This window comes from Temnothorax longispinosus, chromosome 4, assembly GCF_030848805.1.
Source record: "Temnothorax longispinosus isolate EJ_2023e chromosome 4, Tlon_JGU_v1, whole genome shotgun sequence".
Classification (NCBI taxonomy): domain Eukaryota; kingdom Metazoa; phylum Arthropoda; class Insecta; order Hymenoptera; family Formicidae; genus Temnothorax; species Temnothorax longispinosus.
Genome location: NC_092361.1, coordinates 22,445,024 through 22,458,836, shown reverse-complemented (window position 1 = coordinate 22,458,836; position 13,813 = coordinate 22,445,024). Strand labels below are relative to the sequence as shown.

The 13,813-nt window shown below is 36.2% G+C and overlaps 2 protein-coding genes across 6 annotated transcripts in view; one reads left to right on the top strand and one right to left on the bottom strand.

Moving 5' to 3' along the window:
• The window catches only part of Ptp10d (Protein tyrosine phosphatase 10D), a 33,748-nt gene extending 26,090 nt beyond the window's left edge, over positions 1-7,658 (top strand). For 2 of the 5 annotated variants that reach the window (XM_071775094.1, XM_071775090.1), the window contains 8 exons: positions 40-232; positions 512-526; positions 682-850; positions 1,298-1,550; positions 1,667-1,924; positions 2,032-2,416; positions 2,928-3,017; positions 3,621-7,658. In XM_071775094.1, the coding sequence (XP_071631195.1) occupies positions 40-232; positions 512-526; positions 682-850; positions 1,298-1,550; positions 1,667-1,924; positions 2,032-2,416; positions 2,928-2,989 (1,335 nt within the window). In that variant the 3' untranslated portion in view covers positions 2,990-3,017; positions 3,621-7,658. The remainder of the gene's footprint in view (positions 1-39; positions 233-511; positions 527-681; positions 851-1,297; positions 1,551-1,666; positions 1,925-2,031; positions 2,417-2,927; positions 3,018-3,620) is intronic. The other 3 variants (XM_071775092.1, XM_071775091.1, XM_071775093.1) reach the window with 3 other exon arrangements.
• A 129-nt stretch (positions 7,659-7,787) lies between these two features.
• LOC139811062 (uncharacterized) lies at positions 7,788-12,403 on the bottom strand. Its single transcript, XM_071775095.1, has 2 exons — positions 9,398-12,403; positions 7,788-8,643 (listed from the first exon to the last, which is right to left on the bottom strand). Exons 1-2 carry the CDS (start codon positions 9,725-9,727, stop codon positions 8,389-8,391), a joined length of 585 nt encoding a protein of 194 aa, XP_071631196.1. The 5' UTR covers positions 9,728-12,403; the 3' UTR covers positions 7,788-8,388.
• Positions 12,404-13,813: the final 1,410 nt, after the last annotated feature.

Sequence of the window (13,813 nt, the reverse complement as noted above, 5' to 3'; positions counted from 1 at the left end):
TACAATAATATACATATTTTGTTGTAATAAAATTTGTAGGTAATGGAACCATATTACCCTTTCAAAAATGGATCTGTAGAGGACTTTACGATCGGTTCCGAGAACTGCGACAACAAAATTGGATACTGTAATGGACCGTTGAAGTCAGGATCTACTTATCGGGTGAAAGTGCGCGCGTTTACAGCACCGGACAAATTTACGGACACCAGCTACAGCTTCCCCATTCAAACAGGTGAGAGCGATCGCGTGAAAAGTCTTAAGACGTGAGAAAAATCGCGTGCCATTAACGCATCTGATGTCTCGCTCTTTCACTCTCTCTTTTTCTTTTATGAAGTAGTGCAAACTTAAGTACATGTGAGTTTGTAGAAATAATAATTATATGTAGAAATAATATATGTAATAACGATTCATCCGATGCGATAACTGGTTTATAAAATAGAGGCACACTGCGCATGTAGTGAAAGCCTCGCTAAATTCATGCCTCGTTATTTCGTGTACATGTCTGCCCAAGGATTGCTGCTGGCAGGTAAGATTTTAAAATGGAAGTTCAAAGCTTTATCCACGCCGCGTGATATATAAGTGTGACTCTTCTTTTTAACAAACGAACGTATCTAATGCGATTATTCTTGACGATTGTCTGACTCATTGTAACACTCAAAATTCACTGTGCGTGTCGAACAGATAAGGACAACACGGCCATCATAGTCGGTGTCACCGTCGCCATAGCCTTGCTACTGTTTCTATTGGGCATCGGGCTGTTTATGCGAAGGAGAAGAAGCCAGGGTCGCAAAACAACAGAAACCAGGGCAACCGATAATTTATCATTGCCGGATAGCGTTATTGAGACTAGGTGCCAAGAAATTACAATATTTTATCTCGATATCACCAAATTGAGATTTTAACAATAAGTTTGCACGAAGATCATGAAATACATTTAGTTTTCAAGAAATACAGATATTAAAAAATTTTAAATTTTAGTTATCGAATTGTCGATTAACTTGAAGTCAATCTTTTTTAAAATTTACATACAATTTCTTTTGTACCTTTTTTTAATATTATGATCAAACGTTAGATTAATATTTTGTTAAGATAAAATTAATTGAAGACTACGAACTTGTTATTTAGTCTACAAAGATTAATTCGCAAGAGATTAGTTTTAATTGTTACAATTAAAAAAAAGAGACATTTCTGTAGCTTGTGTTGGAAGAAAATTTGTATTAGAAATGTTTTTAAAATCACAATGTGTAATATTTTCAATAAGATAAATATTATTTATAATATTTATTGTTACATTCAGCCGGCCTATCAAAGTCGAAGATTTTGCCGAGCACTATCGCACTATGTCGGCGGACTCCGATTTCCGATTCTCGGAAGAGTTTGAAGAATTGAAGCACGTCGGAAGAGATCAACCGTGCACTGCGGCGGATTTGCCTTGTAACAGGCCGAAAAATCGCTTCACGAATATTCTTCCATACGATCACAGTAGATTCAAACTTCAACCTGTCGATGATGAAGAGGGCTCCGATTACATTAATGCCAATTACGTTCCGGTACATAAAAACTAATTTATTTTAAAACTATTTAAGCAGTTAAATATTTAAAATCATTTAATTTTTATGTTCGAACGAGAACAATTCCTTTAATATTTTTTTTTATGGCACAATAGGGTCACAATTCGCCACGGGAGTTTATTGTGACTCAAGGACCGTTGCATTCGACTCGCGACGATTTCTGGCGAATGGTATGGGAGAGCAACAGCAGGGCGATTGTAATGCTAACGAGATGCATTGAAAAAGGCAGAGAAAAGTGCGATCACTATTGGCCGATGGACACTTTGCCGGTTTATTACGGAGATATCTGCGTCACGATACTCAACGAGACGCATTATCCGGATTGGAGTATCACCGAATTTATGTTGTGCAGAGTGAGTGATTGCTTGTTTTATCAAACTTTTCTTGCAAATGTATAATAATTTATCAGGTGGCTGAATTTTCCGATCCTCCAACTGAGATAAAAAATAATGTGCCGCAGGGTGATGTGAAGAGAGTGATACAACACTTCCACTTCACTACCTGGCCAGATTTCGGCGTTCCCAGTCCACCGCAAACTTTGGCGAGGTTCGTGCGTGCGTTTAGGGAACGAGTCAGGCCCGATCAGCGGCCTATAGTCGTTCATTGCAGCGCCGGCGTAGGTCGTAGTGGCACCTTCATCACCTTAGACAGAATACTGCAGCAAATTCTCGTATCGAAGTACGTCGATATCTTCGGGATTGTCTGGGCGATGAGGAAAGAGCGGGTCTGGATGGTTCAGACGGAGCAGCAGTATATCTGCATCCATCAATGTCTCTTGGCCGTTCTGGAGGGACAGGATACCACTGGACCACCACGAGAAATTCATGACAATCAGGGATTCGAAGGTACACCCTAATTCTATTACCTTCACAAGATATTCTGAATTAATTGAGACAATTGCGGAACAAGTTGGGTGATCAATCACGAAGTGCGACTTAGAGAATGCGTCACGATGGGTAATCGAAATATCAATTGTTGAAAATTTGAAGGGAATCGATCGGTAGTGCATGTATTGGAAGGGGTTCTAAATGGAATATCTGTAATTTGTCACTTGTTTCCTCGTACTGAGTTTCCCCTTGCACGGAAATAAGTTAAATATGTTATCGGAAATATTATTAATAAAATGGTATTAATGAAAAGCGGAATATTTTATAAAGGGCGAAAAAATATATCAAGAACAAATTAGTTGATTATTTATGGGTGCAGGCGGTGGTGATGGTTATAAGCACACGTTAATTTATCCTGTAATTGAAAACAATAATGGTGTAAAAACCCTTTTTGTAAAACGTTATCACTTCCTCCGCCTGGTAACTCACACCCTCCCTTTCTGCAATCTTTTGCGACCTTTGTATTCAGGCAAAAATCGAAGCTCGGTCGAAAGCACTAAGAGTCCTGCCGAGGCTGAGAAGGAGAGGTGACCTTCGAACAGCGACTCCTGCATCGAGGGTAATTTCGATCGTTGCTTTTCTTCTTCCCTGCATGAATCTACATGTTACACATGCTACCAAATACCGAATTTGTATACTAATTATGTACGTTGCATGTGAGAACAAAATAACAATATGTATTTCATTAAACACTGATGGTGTGTTTTGTGGTGAGAATGCTTGACTGTGTTTACACCATTTAGTTACTACTTAATTTTCCGTACAAATTTCAGCGGAATAATCGCAATAATCAAAATGATTAATTGCCAAGAAAATTAATTTATAACAGATTTTTTTTCTAATTTTGTCTTATCAATATGTTAGATATTAATATTTTGTCTTGCTCAAATTGAAGTTTATCATGCGCAATTTGTCACTACATGATTTTTTTCTAATTATAGCAAACCAAGTATAGAATATATTCAAATGTTTTTTCGAAAGATTTATTTAAAATAAAAAAGTGTATTTTTATTAAATTTTATTAATAATTTGATAAAATAATATCGATTTGTTTGCATTCACAAAAATAATAAATGTAGCTTGCATCGAGCATGATCGCAATGTATATGACAAACAGCAATTATCATAATTCGAATTCTTTCTAATTAAGTCTCTTTTGCAGATGACGAAGGGATAGCCGAGTCAGGGATGTGATGGTTCGATTGCTGGTTAGGCGTAATGATTGATGGCGACAAGAGCGAATCTCGTTTTCCAAAGGTGCTTGAATCCCCAGGATTTTTCAAGTTTCCTTGGAAAAGAAAAATATAAAAACAGAGAGATAACAGTCCAAATCAGGCAAAGACGACAACGAACAACGTAACAATAATCATTTGGACAATTAAGTCGCGTGCGATAGGATAATCAATGGAAGACATCTCCTGGAAGAAGCGTTTTAGCGTTAAGCAACGAACGAACACGTGTCTTCATTTCTCTGTCAGCTACATATCGAAGTTAAGCGTGTTCAATCCGTGATACGCGTTAGAATAGTTTCACGACTAAGATAATTATCAGGAAAGTGTAAAAAGAGTGCCGAAAAGGGCAATAACTGAAGGGGACGTGAAAAAAAAAAACGATGTCAAGCCGAATATGCTGCCAAGTGTGGGATTACGAATCAAATGCATGCGCGATGTTTTATACGCGTCATGCAACGGTCGGAGAGATTACGTTTTTATTAATATATAATTCATGTCTACATATCTATATAAGTAGCAGAAAACTGATAAGGCGCGCGATATTGATAGATGCATGTAGATCGTATGTTATAACGAGTGCAGAGATGCATATTCCACTGGTTGTGTCACGATGAGGCCTCGGACCACATCGCATCCGCAATGAGTCTATCGAACATCTTTGTTAAGTCGCAATATGTAAGACAGATAGCATTTTAGATCGATTGGATTGCGCAGACATTGCGAACTGGCGTCTTGGTTCCTCTCCCGATGCAAACATTCTTCTGAGATTACCACCAATAACACTTTGTTCATATTTCGTGTTCTATTCGAACGGACGCGTAAAAGATTATCCTACGTTCTCTTAATTATCTTTTCCAGAATTAACGTAAATGCGGTCGGATAAAACTTAAAAGCGATTCCTTGCAAAAGCGAGACGCAAAGTACTCGACGATCACGCTGATTGAGTTATCGTTCGGAATGACGAACCGTCCGTCCAAGAGCCATACGCGTGCTAGACGATGATTTGATAAATAATAATGTTAATATTAAAGCGAATTAACTAGGGGGAAAAAGATTCGGAAGGACGAGCGGGTGTAGGTGTGCGGAGCTTTTATTCGATTCTTCTTTCTGAGATGAGCGAAACGATATCAGTGGGAACAAGAAACTCGCATTTTCGTAGAAGCCATATCATTTTTTGGAAGGAGTCAGAGTATGTGTGTATATCTGCGTATGCGTGTAGATGTGTGCGCGCGTGTATGTAAACTAAATAATCGAGGGATAATCGATTAATGTTATGCATTATCCTCTCTTATCATCGCAAATCGCGATCGCCGTTGAAAAGCAATAGAACTTCGTAGATATAGGTAACCGTCACATCGCGATAATCCCTAGTTCCAGATTAGCTTCAGATAGATGGACCTTAATTTTACAATTCGTAGTTGAGCCTCAACGGTGACCATTCGCAAGACATATATAGAAAAATCGAATAATCATTTCCAGTATTTAATGTCGCTTTTGCGGTGATATACAAATACATGTACTTAATTTTGTATTCTCGATAAGAGTGTGACAAAACGTAACTGATTGCACGACGTAGGCAAACTTAGTTTTATAATCAGGGTTAGTTGAATTTCCTCCGTCATTCTTCAAAAAGATTAAATTTAAAGAAAAATGGGAGAAAGAATTTCGTGTTCATCGATTCGATGCTGTATTTTTGGATGAGCATTTTTACACCGGTCACATTGTGAACCGCAAATCTACAAACGATTACAGGGGCTGTTAAAAATTTACATTCTGCAGTATAAGCGCTACCCAGGGTTTATATTAATCCGCTATTCGCTTATGAACACCAATGACATGTGTGTAATAATGAAAGAAATTGGAATAGTTAATGTAAGACAGTTATATATTTTAAATGAAATTTTTTCGAAAGAGTGCGATACTTTTAATATTTTTAAATTGTTTAAAGCGGATTAATAAAAATTCTGCGTGATTCATCGAAATTATCTGTATGATAATCTTATATAACTGTACGTATGCACGTTGATAGTAATTGTGCTGTTAATATGCAGATCGCTATCGATGTCAGATTATTCGCGAAAGATACGGAAAACATATTAGAGAAAGACACGAGGCGAGCGATACCGAATTCTAGCAATTCCGCTTCAATCCCTGTCGCTTGTATTGCTTATCTAAAAAATTTAGGGAAAGAAGAAAGAGCATTGAAATGCTAGTATTTTGAAATAATTCGACGGTCGATGATCCTACTTAATACTCAAACAAGAGTTTTCTAGCTAGAGAGACAATTTTTTTAATTATATTTTTGCGCGATATAAATATTATTAACGTTTTGTTCCGCGAGATATAAATTTATATACCGATATCTGTATTGCAGCTTTTCGTTTTTATATGTTTAATTTAAGATCTGATCTACTGGACAGAAGGTTGTATTTTACCTAACGATAACATAATGTTGACGTTATTGAACATGTGAAGTATGAACGAATTCATATCTTGTACATTTCCTCACGCTATAATGTAGCGTACTTGCAATTCCTAGTTAAATAGATGATTATTTATAATTAGATCTTTGTATTAATAACTGAGCTCAAATATTTTCTATTTTTTGTTATCGTTGTATCAAATATACTCTTTTTTAAATTATAGACTACGATTTAAAAACTATTATATGACTTTAAATTAGAAACTTATGATTATTTATCTATACTTAACGTTAAAAAATTCTTCGTAAAAATAATAATTAGTTTAGAGGGTTATTATTTGCAATAACGTCATCAATATTAAACATTATCTTTCGTTTTATTAATTGATCTAAAATTCTTCACAATAATGTACTCGGACATTAATTGTGTAGTATAAGAAAGCAGTGGATGTTCTTTTTAAAAAATGGGGACAGATTATTAATTATAAACAAGAAATAACATTATATCTCACATTTAAATGCGCAGACAAATCTGCATGTGAATAACTCGCAAAGAATCCAGCAATTTTGTGCAATCGCTGTTCTTTCATAGTTAAAGTATCATAGGATTTGTTAGGTTCTAATCTAGAGACAAAGTTAAGGACGCGAATAACGCGCATTGAATTCTAATCCATCAAATTTACAAATAGTTTAGCGCTTGGACTATTTTGCATTATTTTATTCTGTGATAAATCATGATCGTTGATCAAAGACGAAGAACAAAAGATCGATCCGGCACAAATGCGGTAGTCTTCCCAAACGAATTAATAGTGAAGTCGTTTTTACCGCTCGCGTTAATACGTGCCAATCGTTGCTGTTGAATCAATCATTGACATCGAGATCCGAAAACTTGAGAGACGAGATGTTAATGTACCGCGTGCCGAAGCGTACGTCTGCAGGACGACATTGTATATAATTTTATATTAAGATCGAGAATTTTTTATGTGTCGGATTTATATCCACGAATAGTCGCCCTCAAAAGCGATTCTCTGTGAAGAATAGCGGCAATACATTTTCGACCGAGATACCTGACGGCGAAGTCATGTGACTGCGTCATCGTGACGACTCGATACAGGGCGATACGGAACAAGTATCCGCGACAAGTACTTGACGCAAGCAAAAAACGAGAGGGGAAATCGCTGCTTCCGTAGTTTCGCTGCAATTTTTCACGAGAAATCGACAAGTTTACACAAGCGCATAGGTAGGTCTATAATCCCTTTTGTAAATACATTTTATACCGGCTGCGAGGACGGTTCGTTGCACGAGGGTGGCTTCACCGAATAAAGAATCTCATCCTCACTTCATCCCTCGCAACGACACGGCTCGCAAATTTACTCATACAGTTATTTCTGTCACGTAACATCGTAATACATATTAGTATGTATCTGAGAATTTGTACAACACGTGCGAAGCACGAAGAGACACGGGCTGTCTCGCAATATCACATTATACAAGCATGCGAAAAAGAAGGAACACGCTTGCATAATAAACGTGGCTCTTCCAGTAATTTCTCTCTTTTCTCTTTGTCTCCATTTTGTATCCCTCTCATTTTGCATCCTCACCATCAACTATCGATACATAATAAGTAGATAAAATGTAAGAAAATTATGTAAAAAGATCTTTTTAGTCAATTATATTTATTTTTTATTTTGAATATATAATAGAGTTGTTTCCATTTAATATTTCGGCGTATTAAATAATTTTTAAAAAATTTTATCACAAATAAAGTCAATATTAATATCTACAAACGTTTCTCGAGTTGAACAATGTCCTGGGCCGATTCACTAGATGCTAATGACGTCTACATAATGACGCCTACATTATGTTCTCTTCGAATTTAATGGCACTTCTGATGGCAATTCTAATGAAGAATTAAGTTTGTTGCGCTTATGTGCAACGATGGGCTTAGTGGTAGTTCCGCTTATGGGACGACCTACAATTAACATGTATTATTAAATTCTTATTTCAAAATATATGAAATTATATTTAAAGCGTAAGCGATTTATGTTGCATTAAACTGCTTAACGTAAAATCGGCTTTTTATAATTTAAAAAAAGCTAACAATATTATAAATGTTGCAGCAATGCTTCCGATAAAGTAAAGAGGCTAAAGTTTGCTTAAAAGGAAAGTATTTAGTCTGCACTCTAAAGAGTCATCGATTAAAGTCCACGGAGGTCTCGACGACGAGTCACGCCTGTCCACTAATAAAGATTCGCTTGACAAGTTTCTTTGAATCTTTACTTTCCTCTCAGTTGGCTAAGCATTCTGGAGAAAATTCCACGCCCGGTGTCCGCCGTAGGTTTATCGATAATTCCATTGTCCTCGTTATGAGGATGCCTACGTAGTATACGACTCAGCGATCCTGCCCGGGGATGGACAAAAAGTTTTCTAGGCGAACCACCTTTGTCGACAAAGTTAAGCATCCTTCCCAGAGAGTTTGTCTTTTCTTTCCTCGATGCTTTTTCGTCATAATCATCGACTTTTGTCACATTCTAAATAGAAGAGCCATTGACACTAATCGTATAAATCATTAGAACTTTTTACGCCTACTTATTAAAGTTACATATAAGAATAACGTCATTATAAAATTAATTTATTATATTAAATATCGAATTATTTTTAATAGTAATCAATATCTAATCTTGATTAATTATTGCTATTTTATGATCAAATCTACAGCAGTTATTACATTGACATGCATTACATTTCACCGGTTCTAATTAAACAATCAACATTACGTTTGTTGTAGACTAACGAAATTACCGGTAAATTTAGAGATAAATTAGATTGTTAGAAAAATCTTTCATATTATTTAGTAAACACGGTTCAATTATTAACACAACAGCAATAAACTCGATACATTAATTGTTTAATTCAGAACTAATTAAATTTCTGAAACGATCAATTATTTAGCGAAACAAGTTATTCAAAATAAAAAAAGATTATCAATCAAATTTATTTCAAGAAGTTAATAAAAAACACGCAAAGACTTTCGAAGTAATCGATTACAGATACGAAACGCGAAACGCATAACGTGTAGGCACACGAAACTTATTAAGACAACACGTTCATGTGGTTTACGTATATAGTCGGTATGTATTACAATTCGTTTTCACTATTCTGACATTCTTAGGGGATTAAAACTTTCTTCATATATCATGCGATATTACTAAAGCTCGCACACGCCTCCAGATGCACCATCTTACGTTTGTGAAACATGACGCCCCGAGGATTCAAATCACTTACGGTGTCCAAGCCCAAACATGATCTTCCCACGGCAGGCGTACGCGCCCTAAACATCTTCCCCATTCTATCCAGCGTGACGCTCTTCAACCTCCTGACATCTTGCCTAACGGCTTCAGTCCTCGACGTCGTTCGAGATAATTCCGGTGAATCCGGTGATTCCCTTGATCCTGATAGGATGCTTCGCCGAGCGTTAGCAGAATCTGTCGTCGTTTCGGAAACTATAATATATTTTACTTTATAAAATGTGGTGTCTCTTACATTAATTATGGCATCCGTTATATTAATAAACAAATTCTGCAAAAGAGAGATTGATATATACATATGTACCATATATTGAATATTTTTTCTATAGATAATCGGTGACCATTTGTTAGTGTTTATAATAATATGAAATATAATACTTGAAATCACATACAAACACAAACACAAATGTACAATGCAATGTCAACACGTACAATCGGTCGCAATTCGCGGTTTATATCTTTCTAATTAAACCATCGTTCTGTATATCGCGATTGGCCAATCGATCGATATCTAGTCCGCCTATATCACATAGCAATAAATACGGCGGTAATAAATACAAATGAGTCTCGCGATTGAAACACGATTCGCGGATGCAGGTTTATATGCAACACCAATATAATTTCTTGAGAGGAAAGATCAGACAAAAGTAATCTCATTCGTCACCGCGACCGAACTGTAGGTCAGGGAAATTACACTTGCATGGTCGGACAGACACGTTTTTTATCGAGCCGCAGATGGTGCAAAGAAATAAATCACGGAATAACTCCTTCAAAGTTTCATATCGAGTACGAATGCGGAAATTTCAAACCGAATCTCGTTTTCCGAGCCAACATTTTCCGCGATCTTATCTCTCTATTCTTCTCGCAAAACGTTACCCCGGCGCGCACATATGTGTTTTTCATCGCTGCACAAAGAATAGCGAGAAAAGAAAATTACATGAACTCTGCGTATGCAACGTATTAATGATACCGTTAAATTTGATCTTTGTTTTGACGAATGCGCGACGACGGACGTATCATTCGTATCAATACGGAGTGTCGATTAAAATAAACAGATGACTAGATGAATTCAAACGAGTTGGATGATAATTTCTCAATGTATTTTAAGTGAAATGAAATTAAAAACACACATCGGAATTGAGAGAGGTCGATTGCTACGCGAGAAAAAGATATGCGTATGCATTTCAAGATTATTCGTGGTTGCCTATAATTATTTTCACTCAATCTTTCTGTGTAGAGAAAGAGAGAAGAAAATAGAGAGAGCATTGTGAGTTGCATATGAAAGGAAAGTAATTAATTATAATAATAGATATGTTATAATTTTACAAACAATATAAATTATTTAGTCGTTTTTTCTCGTCTTGTAAACAGAAATATTAACTAATTAATAAAGTGCTTTTTTAATTCGGGCTTTAATTCGGGCTATGCTTTAATCATAAATTAATTAATTAAAAGCACACAGCTGATTCCTCATACTCTCGTGTATGTCCGAGATTATTTGGAAAATTAGTACGCGACAAATATGCAGCATGGAAGTTGGAAATTGATTGACTCACTCGGAGATAGCCAGGATTCACCGAGCTCGGCCTCGTTGATTACTTCCTGTTTTACTAATGTTCTGTCATTTTCTTCGTGATGTGCGCTATTAACGTCAACCTAATACATATGTGTTAATGAAATTTCGTTTCATATCCGGATTTTGATATATTTAATTAACAACCGTCGAAATGAATTAGCAAAGTCGACTCGACTTAATCGAATTACATGAAATACACAATTCGAACAGATTCGAGCAGGGCATAACTAACCTGATGCTGTGATTGATCTTTCTCGCAAATCTCTGCATTCGACTCGTTCATCAGCATCGCGTATCCGAGAGGTAATTTTTAGCTGCCGCGGGCGTAATTAATCCTCGATTCCTGATGCATGAATTTCCGAGCGAACGTTGATACGGGCGCGTGGGCAGCGCGCGACATGCAATCTAACATTAAGCGCGATATTGGCATACGCAAGTCACAAGCAATAATCGCAGACAATTTATTGATTATCACGACTCGTCATTCCGATGCGGAAGATCGCATTTGTGAGACCGTCTCATTTCCATCAGAAAGCGAAGTGCTTCCTCGACGGAATCAAAAAGCTTACGGATATTTCGACCCAAGTATCTTGACAATTTTTGCAAAAGCCGGCGCGCGAGTAAGATATTGAATTTCAATCAAATGAAAGAACGCGGGCCCGTACACAGACGTTTTCACGTCTATTGGATGACAGATCCGGTTTACGGGTTTACGATTCACCATTGAAACCTTTCGTTTCACGGAAACGGGATCCTCAGCAACAGGAGGGACGGCCCTATTCTTTATCGAGCATGATGGGTGTCTTCACATTCCGCGATGAAACGCATCCGTTAGGTTGGTTAGGTCGTCGACGTAAATTAAGAAACGGACAACTTTCGTCGATATTGCTCGGAGTTAATTACTTATACCGCTGAATATCTCCGCGTTCCTGCGAATTAATAATGGCGAAGCTAGCGGCGGACCCAAATAATTGCTCATTTGTTTTGTTACCGGATAAACACGCGGCAACCAATCTGATTCGCTTGCAAAGCGGGTGTGACCTCAATTTATGTCGCGCAAATATATAGTGATCAACCATGGGATTAATAAAGAATTGTATATCGTTTTAAATATCTTTCGACGTTCGATTTTTGTGGTCAACATTTATTTGCTCTTGAGTATTATAATTAACAAATAACAGAACATAAGTGGCTGTCGAAAAAAGTCCTAAAAGCGTTTTTATTAAAAAAATTCTCAAGTAAGATTAACCTGAATGATTAATTGGATCATAAAGTAACTATATATTTTTTTCGACGGGACATTGGTCGGCAAACGTGAGATATCGCCGAGCTTGCAGTTCTGAATGGGCAAATTTTCGGACAATCTTAAAATATGTTATAGATATTCTCTTTTATATATATTGATTGACAATCTTCTCGTCCAGTACAATGTATAAATAAATACTTGTCAAGTAAATTGTCTCTCTTATCTCTTTGATTTAATAGACAATAGTTTATCTTGTGTAATTATAATCTTACCCAATATATCATATTTATATTTTCATGTTTATTAGAATAACATTTTGGTATTGCTGTACAAATTATTGCATATTATGCATAACTTATAATTTATATATACCAAAACAGTTGTTTAAATCTACTTTGTTTTAATATTAAATAATGTATATTAATATTACTTGTAGTTAGACTTTCATAATATATCATGTTTATATTTTCATGTTTATTAGAATAACATGTATTTTGGTATTGGTATTTTGGTATTGGTGGAAATCAAGAGACACGGTAGTGTTTCGCGCTAAGTATTCGCGCCAGCGGCGTTATTTATATACATAATTTTATAATTATACGAAAAAAGTTTAAATCTACCTTGTTTTAATATTAAATATAATGTATATTAGTAATATTTTTCGCGTAAATTTATATACATTTTTCACTTAGCAAATTACTATATTGGCACATTTTCTATTTACTTTATTGTTATCACAACGGTTATGACACTTAATATAACCAATTTGATTTTGAAAATTTATTTAGCTACACTGGTTTGCATGAATTTTTTCCAAAGCTTCGCAGAGAAAAGTTCCAAGACAGCAAAATTTCTACAGAAACGTGACGAAACTGCCAGATTCGTAAAACGCCATTCAGTTTTGCGCAATTCTTTCTATGCGCGCTATAAAATTTAATACCTGAATAATCCGTGATTCGTGATTGTCACGGCCGCCTACGATGTCATTGCGATGACTAATGAAAGGAAGATAACATAACTAAGGAGAACAAAATGCGTCATTAAAAGCGATTGTTTTTTCGTTAGTATTCAAAGGGCAAAATGATAGGACGTGGTTCTCTGTAGCAGTGTAGCAGACCGAAACTCTTTTTGACGCTCACGCTTTTCGGATCGAAATAAAAGACGAACGGTAAAATGGAGAATACAAAGGAACGTACACGTACGCGTTTATCGCGTGTCACAATACTTTGATGTTACTGTTATATTCTCAGTAGTATGCACACTACGAACAAAATATTATTCTTAGTCGTTATTATGAGAGAAGTTATTGAAACAAAATATACAATATGGCAGGTAATAAACGGCGCGAAAAGTAAAAGCGACCATATCAAGAAAAGCAATTACGATTACGGCTTGAAAGTTAAAACAGTTAACGTCAATTGATTCTTTATAACGTCAGAGGAAACAGAGTTTCATTAACAACTCCGGAGGCGTAATCGCTACGGGTTGCGGAAAATCACTACGAAACTCATTCGACGGGTTATACGAGTAGCTCATCGCATTCGATACTCTGTAACAGGAGAACTATCGAA